Source organism: Mirounga leonina, unplaced genomic scaffold (assembly GCF_011800145.1).
Source record: "Mirounga leonina isolate KUSES-001 unplaced genomic scaffold, KU_Mleo_1.0 Mir_107, whole genome shotgun sequence".
Taxonomy (NCBI): domain Eukaryota; kingdom Metazoa; phylum Chordata; class Mammalia; order Carnivora; family Phocidae; genus Mirounga; species Mirounga leonina.
Genome location: NW_023270233.1, coordinates 4,145,686 through 4,161,293, shown reverse-complemented (window position 1 = coordinate 4,161,293; position 15,608 = coordinate 4,145,686). Strand labels below are relative to the sequence as shown.

Here is a 15,608-nt window from a genome sequence, read left to right as displayed (position 1 = left end):
CAGTAAGAGAATTGTGCTCCTAAAGAGTAGTTAAGTAATAGAGTCTTGGAATACAATGGGGGAAGGGAGAAGGAACTGGGGAGCTTCTAAGAGTTTAGTGCTGAGACTGGAGTGGGGAGTAGAGCTCGGTGGGATTTGAGAGCTAAGCACAAGGCACAGATTCAGAAAGGCCTGGCAAGGCAAAAGTATTTGTGTAATTTGTAGGGCCCCAAAGAAAGAACAATCTGCTTTAGCAACATTTCTTTGACAGAGGTGATGGGGTGGAGTGGAAGCTTAATAGGTGGTTAGGAAGGGCAGAAACCGAGGTTCAGTGAGAAGCTCTGTGAAGGCAGAACTGATTTGGTGGGAGATGGTGCAATTTCAGAGGTTCCTGGAAAGAGCAGAGCGGAACCAAAGCTTGGTTCTGGAAAGGCTTCATCTGACGTAGTTCAGAAGACAGCCCGATGGGCAGTTACAAGTCAATGGGCGGGGAAGAGCTCTCTGAGGTGGTGGGATTTTGGTGGGACCTCCCTCGGGGCCACGCTGTCCTCCGTTAGAACAGAAGAGGCCTGGAAAACGAGGCCGGGAGTAGGTCGTGGGGTGACGCTGGGTGGGGTAGGTGGCGAGCGCGGGCGACTCCCACCTGGGACCCGGGCCCAGGCCCCGCCCCCTGGCTACGCCATCAGCCTGCGCCGCGCCGCCGGGTGTTATTCCGTCCCGCCCGCGCGGCGGTCGGTGCTCTGTCACCGCCCGCTGTGGCCATGGCCCCAGCCCGTGGCTGGTAAATTGGCGACCAGAGTTCCCGACGCGGCACTGGTCCTGATGGCGGCAGCGGCGGCCTTGGCAGCGGCCGACCCCCCTCCCGCGATGCCGCAGGCGGCAGGAGCCGGAGGGCCCACCGCCCGTCGGGACTTCTACTGGCTGCGCTCCTTTCTGGCTGGAGGTGGGTGTCAGCCGGGGGGACCCGGCCGTGCTGGGGTGGCAGGGCGGGATCCGGGGTATATACGGTGCTTGCGGCCGCAGTGACGTTCTTGGACTCTGGCTGCTTCAGTGCTCGGCTGGCTATTTGCCCTGACCTGTTGTAACTCTAATAATCACTTGATTATTGACTGCAGGATCCCGGTGAGGAAGGGCCTCGAGCTGTCAGGGAGCCGCTGGGGAGGTGGACGGGCTGAACCAAGCACCCATTCTTCGGGGTTGGATGGTAGGGAAAAGAGCCTAGTCCTTTGCCAAGACTCCAGGGTTTCCGTGAAACATGCTGGGAACTCCTTTCTTTTATAAAGACTATAAATGACCCAGTGTAGAATTGGATTTTGCCGTTTGCGTTAAAGAAGGCAGATATTGGAGGTCAGCTTTTTAAAGTTGACTGGGAAATTGTGTAAAACTGTCTACAACCAAAACTGGTTCCAGTGATTGTAGGCAAGTGTTCTATAGCTACATGATGGGTAGCTGGGGCAGCCCTTCTATCCGTGTCACTGTGAGGCCAGAAAGTTCATAATTGTCTCTCAGAAACTTCCTCTGCCTTCCGATAAAGAAGTGTTTTCAGTCTCTACCGTCTCTTAATTAATTGGGTTGTCAACACTTAATTACTTGTTAAGCTGGGAATTTTTAAAATTCCACATTATAAGGGCTTTTAGAAAGAATATCTGTAGGGTGCAGTAGTATTAAGAATTTATTTTGTTCTGATAAAAACGGCATTCATTCATTTATACAAGGAATATGAGTGCCTGCTACATGCTCAGTGTGTATCAGGGAACAAAACAAAGATCCTGGAGTTTACACTGATTGAAGAGTTGAGGGGAGAAAGAGAGCAAGTAAAATGAGAAAGTAAGTTATATAGTATGTTAGAAGGTGATGAATGCAATGGGAAGAAGTAAAAAGAATGGGGCAAGGAAATGCAGAGGCTGAGTGGGTGTAATGTTAATTAGGACAGTCATGATAAATCTCTTGGAGAGAATGACACTTGAGCAGATTTGAAGTAGTGAGGGAGTTTGCAAGTTGATGTCTCAAGAGGAGCATTTCAGGCTTTAAGAAAAGCTATGTAGCTGGAGCCAAGTGTTGATGGGGGAAGGAGGTCAGAGGTGATGGGAGGCTGAATGAAGGGCTTCCCAAACAATCGTAAAGATTCCAAGTTTTATTTGGAGTGAAGTAGGAATTGCCAAACTCTTTTCTTTTTTTTTTTAAAGATTTTATTTATTTGAGAGAGAGAGCACGGGCGCGGGGGGGAGGGTCAGAGGGAGAAGCAGGCTCCCCACTGAGCAGGGAGCCTGATGCGGGCCTTGATCCTGAGACTCCAGGATCATGACCTGAGCCGAAGGCAGTCGCTTAACCACCCAGGCGCCCGCCAAACTCTTTTCTAAAGTGTCTGTTCCATTTTGTATCCCCACTATCTTGTCAATACTTGCTGTTATCAGAGTTTGTGTCCTCTGTGTTTGTGTAATTGTGTTTCTCTTTAAATAGGTGTTTAAAGGTATGTGATTGTGGTTTTAATTTGCATTTCCCTGATGACTAATGATGCTGAATATCTTTTCATATTCTTTTTGGCCATTTGTGTCTCTTCGTAAAGTGCTGCTTCAGATTTTTGGAGAGTGTGAATAATTTTGAACGAGTTCCTTGTCCAAGTGATATAACAAAATACCTTTGGGCAAGTTACTTTAGCCTCCCTGTGCCTCAGTTTTCACATCATTTATTTATTTATTTATTTATTCATTCATTTATTTAGAATTATTTATTTGACAGAGAGACAGCGAGAGCAGGAACACAAACAGGGGGAGTGGGAGAGGGAGAAGCAGGCTTCCCACTGAGCAGGGAGTCCAATGCGGGGCTTGATCCCAGGATCCTGGGATCATGACCCGACGCTTAATGACTGAGCCACCCAGGCACCTCTTCACATCCTTTAAATGGGAAAAGATTTCCTTGTTTAGAAGATTGTAGTGATTAAATGAAATAGTATCCATAAAAGCCTCGGCATAGTGTTCTGAGTTGAATCTCTTAGCCTAGGGGCGCCTGGGTGGCTCAGTCAGTTGGGCATCTGCCTTCAGCTCAGGTCACCCTGGGATCGAGCCCCATGTGGGGCTCCCTGCTTCTCCCTCTCCCTGTGCCTGCCACTCCCTCTGCTTGTGCTCTCTCTCTCTGTCAAATAAATAAATAAAATCTTAAAAAAATAATCTCTTAGGGGCGCCTGGGTGGCTCAGTCGTTAAGCTTCTGCCTTCGGCTCAGGTCATGATCCCAGGGTCCTGGGATCGAGCCCCACATCTGGCTCCCTGGTCAGCGGGAGGCCTGCTTCTCCCTCTCCCACTCCCCCTGCTTGTGTTCCTGCTCTTGCGCTCTCTCTCTCTGTCAAATAAATAAATAAAATCTTAAAAAAAAAAAATCTCTTAGCCTAGTACCTGGTACAAGGTAAATACTCAAAACTTAACTATTATTGTTGATTAGCAGTGGCCTTGGCCACTATCTTAACCTCATTTGCTCAAAAGGAAGATAAAAGCTGCATGACTTAACTCAATGGATTGTTGTAATGATTAATTGAGCTATAAAGTAATGTGATTAAGTGAGTTAAGATACTATCAAAGGAAACTACTTATTTATTTATTTTTTTTTAAAGATTATTTATTTATTTGAGAGAGCGAGAATGAGAGAGAGTACATGAGAGGGGGGAGGGTCAGAGGGAGAAGCAGGGTCCTCGCCGAGCAGGGAGCCCGATGCGGGACTCGATCCCGGGACTCCAGGATCATGACCTGAGCCGAAGGCAGTTGCTTAACCAACTGAGCCACCCAGGCGCCCCTCAAAGGAAACTACTTAATGAATACATTCTAAATAATTTCATTATATGGTTAGTTCATAATGACTGAGAAAATAATATAATGTTCTGAAACCAAATGTACCCGAATGCAAATTATTTGTAGTTTCTTCTCAATTTTGAGTAGTCATGACTATGATTTTCATTAGTTCATATAAAAGAAGCTTGATATAGAAACTTACATGTGGATTTAATATTTGAATATGAATAGGCATTTTATTTTTGGATATCTCAGAATATGAATTTTAATTAATATTAGTTACATGGTAGGCTATTAAATGTGTGTGGATTTTGAGTGATTTTGTCTCACTTTTTTTTTTTTTTAAAGATTTTATTTATTTATTAGAGAGAGAGAGACAGTGCACAAGAGGGAGAGGGAGAAGCAGGCTCTCCACTGAACAGGGAGCCCGATGTGGGGCTCTATCCCAGGACCCTGGGATCATGACCTGAGCTGAAGGCAGACGCTTAACTGGCTGAGCCACCCAGGCAACCCTTGTCTCACATTTTAAAAAGTTTGTAAGGGTGCCTGGGTGGCTCAATCCGTTAAATGTCTGCCTTCTGCCTTTGTTTTTTTTTGTTTTGTTTTGTTTTTTTATTTGACAGCGAGAGACACAGCGAGAGAGGGAACACAAGCAGGGGGAGTGGGAGAGGGAGAAGCAGGCTTCCTGCGGAGCAGGGAGCCCAATGGAGGGCTCGATCCCAGGACCCTGGAATCATGACCCGAGCCGAACGCAGATGCTTAACAACTGAGCCACCCAGGCGCCCCTACCTTCTGCCTTTGGCTCAGGTCATGATTCCAGCCAGGGTCCTGAGATTGAACCCCACGTCAGGCTCCCTGCTCAGCAGGGGAGTCTGCTTCTCCCTCTCCCTCTGCCCCCTGCTCGTGTGCTCTCTCTCTCTCTCTCGCTCACTCTCTCTCTCCCAAATAACTAAACAAAATATTTAAAAAATATAAAAAATAAAAAATTTGTGAAGTAAAACTCTACATTCATTTTTTTAAAAAAGTATTTTAAATGAGAGAGAGAGAGAGAGAGCAGGAGCTGGGGGAGAGGGAGAGAGAGAAGCAAACTCTCTGCTGAGCAGGGAGCCCGATGTGGGGCTCAATCCCAGTCCCTGGGATCATGAACTGAGCTGCAAGCAGACGCTTAGCTGATTGAGCCATCCAGGCGCCCCTACATTCATTCATTAAATAACACTGAGTGCCTGTTACGTGCCAGGCCCTGTACTGGTCTCTGTATAGTAATAAAGGCGACCCACAAAATTCCAGTCCTCTCATACCTTCTGGATCAAATATGCAATAGTGAAGAGCTTAATGTAATCATAATAAGACACCAGAGACTTTTTATCCACCTTTTTATAATGTAACAGCCTATTTTATCAAGTGCTCATAACATGTAAGGTACTTTACAAAATTGTCTTCGTCTGTTTGGGCTACTAAAACAAAAATATCAAAATCTGGGTGTTTTATAAACAACTTTTTCCTTCCTTCTTTCTTTTCTTTCTTACTTCCTTTTTATCAACCTGGAAGCTCCAGACACTTATTTGTTATAGTTCTGGAAGCTGGGAAAGCCAAATCATGGTGTCAGCAGATTTTGTGTTTGGTGAGAACCTGCTTCCTCATAGCCAGCACCTTCTCTTTGTGTTTTCACATGGTGGTACCTTCTCAGTGTTTTCACATGGTGGAAGGGGCCAGGGATTTCTCTGGGCTTTTATAAAGGCGTTAATCTTGTTCACGAGGGCTCCACCCTGCTGACCTCAGCAATTCCCAGAAGCCTCACCTCTAAATACCATCACACTGGGAATTAGTTTTCAACATATGAATTTGGGAGGACACAGTCTATAGCAGAGTCTTCATATATTATTGTCTTAGAAGAAGCAAGTCAAGCTAGTAGGGCTGCCCTGGATTCTGACCTACACTAAAGCCCATGTGCACACATTACTGTCATCTGTATGTCTGCACAGTGGCACGTGGTAGGGACCAAATACATAATTGCTGAATATATATGGGTATGCTGACTGTTATGGGTAAAAGTTGGTTGTTTCAATGATAGAGTCATCCAGAAGAAGAGGTTACTTGAAACAGAGCCTCATAGCCGGGTAAAAACCTTCAAGTGTCTGTCTCCATAACTACATTTAGCAAGATTACCAGTGCTCATCAGGTATTAGGGGGAAGATTTACGCTCTTCAAATTTATTTTTAAGTCTGACATACTCAATTATTAAGTTACAGGGAACGGGGGCCAGTCATCTGCATATCCCTGCAACTGGGCAGTTCTACCCATGGAGACCAAATTAGAAATCAGAAGGTGTGCTGGCTGAATAAATAACAGTTTCCATGTGGAAAGAAATGGTACACAATTTCATCCTGACTGTTTAAAAATTTTTTAGGTATTGCCGGATGCTGTGCCAAAACAACAGTTGCTCCTTTGGATCGAGTAAAGGTTTTATTACAAGCTCACAATCACCATTACAAACATTTAGGTGAGTTAATGGATGCTAAAGGTAAAAGTGAATGAAAACATTATCCATTTGCTGGCTTTGTTTCCGGTTGTGAATTATAGTGGAAAGAGTATACAAAAGGGAGTTCAAGTTTGGGAACAAATTTTGCAAGAGATTTATCTCTTATCTACTTTAACCTTTTCATTTGCAATAGTGGTTAAATATATTATCATTTTAGGATACTGATATTCTCTAAACCAAAATCTTGGAATCACTGAAATAAGTACTATTTGTTTATTGGGAGCAAAGAGTCATGCTCTTTCCAGACACATAACAGCTTAGCCCGATTTTTTTTTTTTAAGATTTTATTTATTTATTTGTCAGAGAGAAGGAAAGAACACAAGCCGGGGGGAGCGTCAGGCAGAGCAGGCAAAGCAGGCAGAGGGAGAAGCAGGCTCCCAGCTGAGCAGGGAGCCCACTGTGGGACTTGAACCTAGGACCCTGGGATCATGACCTGAGCGGAAGGTAGACGCTTAACTGACTGAGCCACCCAGGTGTCCCAGCTCAGCCTGATTTTTAAAAAATATTCAATTAGGGCGCCTGGGTGGCTCAGTTGGTTGGGCGACTGCCTTCGGCTCAGGTCATGATCCCGGAGTCCTGGGATCGAGTCCCACATCGGGCTCCCGGCTCAGCGGAGAGCCTGCTTCTCCCTCTGACCCTATCCCCTCTCATGCTGTTTCTCTCTCTCTCTCTCTCAAATAAATAAATAAATAAAATCTTTAAAAAAAAATTAGTGATGGAGATAAGGTTTATTTCTTTATTTATTTAAGGATTTATTTAGATTTCTATATTTATTTGAGAGAGAGAGAGAGAAAGCACACCCATGAGTTGGCGGGGAGAGGCAGAGGGAGAGAGAGAGAATCCTCTCCACTGAGCATGGAGCCTGACACAGAGCTGGATCCCAGGACCCGGAGATCATGACCTGAGCTGAAATCAAGAGTTGACCGCTTAATGGAGCCACCCAGGGGCCCCTATTTTTTATTTTTAAAGTAATCTTTACACCCAACGTGGGGCTCCAACTAACGACCCTGAGATCAAGAGTTGCATGCTGTACTGACTGAGCCAGCCAGGCACCCTACTCCTTCAAACACCTAGTTAAACAAGCCTTTTAGAAATCTTAGTGTAAACAGAATTCAATGCGATTAGTATATATAGATAAACTTAAATTGTTAAAGAATATCAAGCCCTTGTTTGTTCCTTGCAAACATAAAAACCAGCCACTTTAAGTAACATGGATGCTCTAATAAAATAATATGTCATTGGTGGGAGTAAGAAATTTTTATAGCCTATTTGGAGGGGATTTTGGTAATATGCATCAAAACTCTTAAAAAGAGGGCGCCTGGGTGGCTCAGTTGGTTAAGTGACTGCCTTCGGCTCAGGTCATGATTCCGGGGTCCTGGGATTGAGACCCACATTGGGCTCCGCCTGCTCTGAGGGGAGCCTGCTTCTCCCTCTACCTCTGCCTGCCACTCCCCCTTGCTTGTTCATGCTCTCTCTCTCTGTCAAATAAATAAATAAAATCTTGAAAAGATACATATTCTTTGGGTGTGCAATTCTAGTTCTAGGAGGTTATTGTAAGGAACTAATCAGAAATGTGCTCAAAGATGTATATACAAGGATCAAAACATTATATTTATGTTAGTAAAAACAAACAAACCAAAATGTTCAATAGTAGGAAATTGGCTGTATTAAATAATAAGTATAATTTAAATGAATAAATAAATCCATATTGTAGGCTATTTTCTAGTCACACAAAAACTGAAAATAATATGAACTGGGGGTGCCTGGCTGGCTTAGTCAGTAGAGCATGCGACTCTTTTTTTCTTTTTCTTTTTTTTTTTAGGTAATCTCTATGCCCAACACAGGGGTAGAACTCACAACGCCAAGATCAAGAGTGGCATGCTCTACAGACTGAGTCAGCCAGGTGCCATGAGCATGTGACTCTTTTTTTTAAGATTTTATTTATTTATTTGACAGAGAGAGACACAGCGAGAGAGGGAACATAACAGAGGGAGTGTGAGAGGGAGAAGCAGGCTTCCCGCGGAGCAGGGAGCCCGATGTGGGGCTCGATCCCAGGATCCTGGGATCATGACCTGAGCCGAAGGCAGATGCTTAAGGACTGAGCCACCCAGGCGCTCCAGCATGTGACTCTTGATTTTGGGTTAGTGAGTTCAAGCTTTATGTTGGGCATAGAGCTTACTTGAAAAAAAAAAAGAATATTAATTGACTAGGAACAATGTTCATGATGTATTAGATAACTGGAAACATATAAAATGGTTTAATCATATTGCATTTTATGTAAATAAACATATGCTTAGACAAAAGGCTGGAAAGACAAACATTAAGTGGTTAATTTTCAATGGTGAAATTCAAGGTAATTTTTCCCCCTAAGATAATATTAATACCCATTGAACATATATTACTTTTTCAATTAGAGGGAAAAAGATTTAAAAGAAAAAAAATTAATGTGGACAGAGACCAAGAAAGAAATTAGGTAAAGGCAACTAACTCATAGCACTCCATTGCTTTATAGGTTCATGCTTCAGTAGATAGGAATGATGTGTGCTCTGCATGACCTATGCAGCATCTCTGTATAAGAAAGATGTTCTACAGAGTGAATAAGAGCCAGTTCTTTTTTTCCATAATGTATAGAGTTGTCAAATCACTATGTTGTACACCTAAATTAATGTAACATTGTGTCAGCTATCTTCAATTAAAAAAAAAATCAATTATTTTTCCAATGGTGTTTTTAAAATGTGATTTTTCTCAAAAAATGTAATGAATATTTATGTTATATATTAACTATAGCTCATTTTCTTGTCAATATTTTTAATACTAAGTAAGTATAGTTAAAATTGAAAGAAAAAAATTACTGCCATTTCTTTGTCCAGCAATGAGCACAGTGTGCTGCTCATACATAGAATCAGACCTTTGAACTTATTGAGACAGTATATAAAAGTGGAAAGGAAGGAAATTATTTTCTTTCATTGTCCAAATTAAGGGTTAAAAAGCAGATGAATTATATTACCCTGTATCTCAGGGTATTTACCATAACCCAACATAGGAATGTTTGAGCAGGATTGTTTTATTCCTTTAACCTCCTCCCTATGCTGGTTTATGTTGTTTTGTTTCCTGATTTGTAGTCAGTAGATTACATATTCACATTAGATTTCATGCTCTATGGGGCTACATGCCATGGGTTACAGTGTTACCCTACAAGACATGCAAAATTTGAAATGGAATTCCTGGAGTGAAACGATGAACTATTGGTGTAGTATATGGAGTTTCGTGTATCTTTAAAATATATAAGCCAAAAAAATTATATATATGGCTTTTAATTTTCTTTTTAAATGTTTTTGGGCATTTTATTCTAGATGCCTCTCTTTTTATATACATGCATAAGGTAGTTTGTAAAATTTTGTTTTTTATTTTTATTTTTTAAAGATTTTACTTATTGGGGCATCTGGGTGGCTCAGTTGTTGGGCATCTGCCTTTGGCTCAGGTCGTGATCCCAGGGTCCTGGGTTCGGGCCCTGCATCAGGCTCCCTGGTCAGTGAGCGGGAGGCCTGCTTCTCCCTCTCCCACTCCCCCTGCTTGTGTCCCTCTCTCGCTGTGTCTCTCTCTGTCAAATAAATAAATAAAATCTTAAAAAAAAAAAAGATTTTATTTATTTTAGAGAGAGACAGCATGAGCAGGGGGAGGGGCAGAAGGGGAGAATCCCAAGCTGACTCTGATGAGCGCAGAGCCCGACGCGGGGCTTAGTGTCACATCATGACCTGAGCCGAAATCAAGAGTTGGATACTTAACCGACAAAGCCACCCAGGCGCCCCAAATTTTGCTTTTTCAAACATGAATATTCACAAAGATGATGAAAATATGCTATTGAGTAAAACTTCTACTTTAGCTTCTTTTAAAAAATGTGTAACTTTACATCCAAGGCATCAGAAAGTATTTTTTATATTGAAGCAAAATTATTCTGGCCAGATGAAAAGCAAGGAGTACAATTAGAATTTTTCTTTCCCCCACTTTGCATAAATAATTTTTTCTGTAATATATTGAAAATCTTTTATCTCATTTAGCTTTTTACAGTCAATGTGATGTAAAAATAGGTAGGTGAATCATAATGGGATTCTTTAAAAATCTTTACTTCTATTTTTTTTAAGATTTTTTATTTATTTTACTTGAGAGAGAGGGGGGAGAGAGCACAAGCTGTAGGAGCAGCAGAGGGAGAGGGTGAGCAAACTCCCCATTGAGCAGGGAGCTGACGTGGGGCTCAATCCCAGGACCCTGGGATTATGACCTGAGTCAGAGGCAGACACTTAACCGACCGAGCCACCCAGGCACCCCTACTTTTAATTTTATTGCTTTTATATTTTTATTTATAGTTTTTTTGAATGTATGATGTCACAAGTTCATAATTCAAAAAGTATAAAAACAAACATCTTGTTCCCTCCCTTATTTCCTCCTTGGAATTAGCATTTTTCGAGTTACTTCCATTTCCTTTCAGAGCTGATGTATACATAGACAAACATGCTTATATTTTACCAAATGTTATTTCCTTCTAATCCTATCTTGTTAAAATAGGTAAAGATCCAGAGAAGGATTTAAATAACACACAAGCTTGATATAACAGATGCACAAGGAACTTTGCACCCTACAGAGAATACATATTCTTTCCAAACATGCTTGTAACATTTGTAAGAATTGGTCCAGTGTTGGGGCACCTGGCTGGCTTGGTAAAGCATAGGGCTCTTGATCTCAAGGTTGTGAGTTTCACATTGGGTGTGGAAACTGCTTAAAAAAAAAAAAAAAAAAAAGAATTGGTCCAATGTTATGCCATAAAGAAAGCCTTAATTCATTCATTTCCCAAAGTAAAAATAGTAGACTATAGGTTGAAGGAGAAAAACAATCATCTATAATCATCTCAGTGGATATTTAAAAGCCATGTGAAAACATTCAACATCCATTCTTGCTCTTTCTCTGTTATTTTGCTTTGGGTAAGAATTTTATAAATTAGATATGGACTTTTTAAAAAGATTTTATTTATTTATTTGAGAGAGAGAGAGAATGAGAGACAGAGAGCATGAGAGGGAAGAGAATCAAGAGGGAGAAGCAGACCCCCCGCTGAGCAGGGAGCCCGATGTGGGACTCCATCCCGGGACTCCAGGATCACGACCTGAGCTGAAGGCAGTCGCTTAACCAACTGAGCCACCCAGGCGCCCTAGATATGGACTTTTAACAGAATTTGAGAATCTTTGGCATTTAATAGAGGAATTTTTGTCATTTTGATTTTTTTTGTGTGTGTGATCATTGATTTTTTTTCACTCACCATCATAATGTTTTTTGTTTATTGTGCTTTCTTGTATTCTGTCCTCTCCAGCAACCTCTCCCACTTTGTTTTCTGGATTTCCTTTTTTGAAAATACTATACCTATTTCCCTTCTACTAGTGGTTTCTGTTAAAATCCTTTTTAACAAAATATTTGTGATAATTAAAGAGTTTTAAAGACTAATGTAGTAAACATATGTGGATCCACGCAGAGATTCAGAAATAAACATTACCGGTACAGTTGAAACCTCTACTTCTCTCTCATCATCAGCCTTCCTGTCCCTACTAGGTAGCCATTGTTCTAAATTCGATTATTCTTAAATTGTTATAAGCACATTTGAATCAAATTAAGCAGAGCTTAACCTTTGCCCCCTCTTCTGGCAAGAGAATTTTTTTGGCGCATGGGGGAGTATATCTAGTTTCATTACTCATGTGTTTAAAGAGAATTTTTACATATACACATAGCTGTATATAGATATATGTATATATTTATATATATAAAGAATATAAAATTCTTTTTAAATTTTTTTAAAGATTTTATTTATTTATTTGAGAAAGAGAGAGAGTAGGAGCAGAGGGGAGAGGCAGAGGGAGAGAGAGAAGCAGACTCCCCACTGAGCCTGGAGCCCGATGTGGGGCTCGATCCCAGGACCCTGAGATCATAACCTGAGCTGAAGGCAGACACTTAACTGACTGAGCCACCCAGGTACCCCTCTTTTTTTTTTTTTTTTTTAAAGATTTATTTATTTATTTATTTGCCAAAGAGAGAGCGAGCGCAAAAGAGAGCGTAAGCAGGGGGAGCAGCAGGCAGAGGGAGAGGGAGAAGCAGGCTCCCCACTGAGCAAGGAGCTCGATATGGGACTCGATCCCAGTACCCTGGGATCATGATCTGAGCTGAAGGCAGACGCTTAACCGACTGAACCACGCAGGCGTCCCCCCCCTTTTTTTTTTTTAAGATTGAGGGTGACTTTTTTCTTTAAAGGGTGGGAGTTATACAGGTGCTTGCTTTATATGTTTGTTTGTTTGTTTAAGCCATTTTTAAAGTAATCACTACCCGCAACATGGGGCTCAAACTCAAGACTCCGAGATCAAGAGTTGAATGCTCCACTGACTGAGCCAGCCAGGTGCCCCAATAGAATTCTTTTTAATAGACTAGTAGTCCATTTAGATATCTACTTATTAAAAAATGCTTCTGGATATCTTTTTTTGGATGTTAATAAGTATCTACAATTTTAATTTCTGGGAAGAGATCAAAAGATTACTTGCATTCTAAAATTGTAAGTGAGGCTAGTGATTTACTTTTGTATTTGATCAAATTTTTGTTTGAAAATTTGGAAATGAATCTGAATTTGAATAATTTAATAATGGAAGTAGTGATTTGTTTATGAGAAGTCTGTACTTCAGAGTAGTGATTGACATTAATAGAATAAATAACACATTAATATATAGGATTAGAACTCAGGCCTTTATCAGTCTTCCTAATTAAAGTGTCCTAATGGAAATTTCCCCCCAAATTTAGTTTTAATAGTTTTTAAAATTTCTTTGGGGCACCTGGGTGGCTCAGTTGGTTGGGCATCTGCCTTCAGCTCAGGTCATGATCTCAGGGTCCTGGGATTGAGCTCCATGTCCGGCACCCTGCTCAGTGGGGAGCCTGCTTCTCCCTGTCCCTCTGACCCCCACACATGCTTGCGCTCTCTCTCTCAAATAAATAAATACAATCTTTAAAAAAAAATAATATTTGTTTCTTTTATTTAGCAATTTCCTTATGTAAACAAACTACACATGCATCTAGGTCAGTCTGGGAAACCTTCCTTTATCCTTTCAGAGTCCCTCATCTGCAGTGCAGTATCTGGTCCTTGAATATATTTCTCTTAATATTTTTTAGATTGCTGTAAGTTAATATAATTTGTGATAATTTAAAATATAATTTCCTATAATGTATGGCTGGGGTTTTTTATGTTTTTGCTAAAATATGTTTTATATTTTTACATGAGATATGTTTGTATAATTTGGACTTAGTATTTTAAGTAGGGTTAACTGCTAAACATAAATTATTATTTATGTAATTCCTCAGGCAAAATTATATCATGAATGATGGCATAGTAATCTTTTCTGTGATTGTCATGAAAATTTGAATTTAGTTTTCTCTGTTTTAATAGTATTTTTCTTCTAAACATTTTTCTAAAAATAGGAGTATTTTCTGCATTGCGTGCTGTTCCCCAGAAGGAGGGATACCTTGGATTATATAAAGGGAATGGTGCAATGATGATTCGAATCTTTCCCTATGGTGCAATCCAGTTTATGGCATTTGAGCATTATAAAACGGTACTTGAACTTTTATATTGTTTTCTTTTTTGTGTCCTTGAATATCATACTTAGTTGAAAGGCATTTGCTTTGGCCTTTAAAATTACTTTGGATGAATGGGTAAAGTAATGCCTTTTTGAAGGAGAAAGACTTGTGATAGCTTAAATTTTTAAGTGTAACTTGGTTTTGGAGTTATCTATTCTAGAATTGCTAGTCAATTTTGAGCACATTGTTTATGTACACACTTATGAGGAAGAGCCAAAATTAACTTCAAGTAAATAATAATAAATCCGTAAAATTTTAATAGCTTTTTAATGTGCTTTTTGTTTCTCAGTTGTAGGAAAGGAACGTTGTGGCTTTAGATTTTCTTACTAAATACAATAGTGAAATCATATGCTGAAAGTCTGTTCTTGAGTAATGCTATCAGTTAACAACTTCTCTTATCCTACTTATTGATTGACTTTCTCTTCTCTGTTGGACTGAAAGTTTATCCTCTCAAACATCTTAATATAGAAAATGGTTAAGTATGTTAAATTCCATAGGGTATCTTAAAAAGAAATGTAAGCAATGGGATGGGAACAACATTCTAAGCTCATCAGTCAGAATTGATGCCATCATTATATCAAGACTTCATTGTCTGTAGTAGCATTTTATTTGTACTATTGCCACTCACTCTTTAAGTATATGTAGTCGTCAATGTGCAACATAGTATATTTGGCAATTCTAAATGAAGATGGTAAAAGTGCAGAGCTAGAACAGAAGGCTACAGAGGAAATACCTTACCTACTCACCATGTGCTATAACTGCGCACCTTTATACAGTTGCACTTGTTTCATTTATGGTTAACACTAATTTTCTTCTTGCTAGTCCTGTAACTCTGTTTTGAAATTTCTTCATTATGAAACAGTGAAATGAGAAGTACTTAAAAATATTCCATTTAATTTGATGTTTTTGATTTCTAGTTAATTACTACAAAGCTGGGAGTTTCCGGTCATGTGCACAGATTAATGGCTGGATCCATGGCAGGTAAGAGGAGTGGACGGATGTATTTTATTTATTTTTTAAAATATTTTATTTATTTATTTGAGAGAGAGAGAGCATGAGAGAGAGAGAGCACAAGCAGAGGGGAGGGGCAGAATCCGAGGGAGAAGCAGACTCCCTGCTGAGCAGGGAACCTGATGCCAGACTCCATCCCAGGATGCCGGGATTGTGACCTAGGCCAAAGGCAGATGCTTAACCAACAGCCACCCAGACACCCAGAACCTTTATTTTACAGTGATCTCAAGACTGTTTTCTATATCAATACAGAGCTCTTTCTTATTTTTTCTAAAGACCTGATGTTAAATTCTAATCTATGAATGTATCATGATTTATTTAATCCAGTCTCCTATTGACTGGCATTTGGAATATTTTCAATTTTTGTTTCACAAGTAACACATTGTACTTGTGTTATTTTATTTGTAGAATAAATTTTGAGAAGGGAAATTACTTTATCAAGGGATATGTGCATTTGAATTTTGATAGGAATTGTCAAGCTGATCTTCATAATGCTTTTAATGACTTTTTCCCTTACATACCATACCAATACTGGGTCTTACGAAATTTTTAATATTTAGTAATTAATTATGAGTAAGGTTGATCAGCTTTCCAATGTTTGTGTGAGGCGAACGTGATAACCACTACACTACGGAAACGGGAC

At 40.4% G+C, this 15,608-nt stretch overlaps 1 protein-coding gene across 1 annotated transcript in view; it reads left to right on the top strand.

The window, feature by feature from the left end:
* The first annotated feature begins 568 nt into the window (after window positions 1-568).
* Window positions 569-15,608, top strand: part of LOC118018766 (graves disease carrier protein) — a 49,332-nt gene continuing 34,292 nt past the window's right edge. Inside the window, exons 1-4 of the mRNA XM_035017507.1 lie at window positions 569-922; window positions 6,167-6,259; window positions 13,796-13,929; window positions 14,872-14,935. Of these exons, the coding sequence (XP_034873398.1) occupies window positions 802-922; window positions 6,167-6,259; window positions 13,796-13,929; window positions 14,872-14,935 (412 nt within the window). The 5' untranslated portion in view covers window positions 569-801. The remainder of the gene's footprint in view (window positions 923-6,166; window positions 6,260-13,795; window positions 13,930-14,871; window positions 14,936-15,608) is intronic.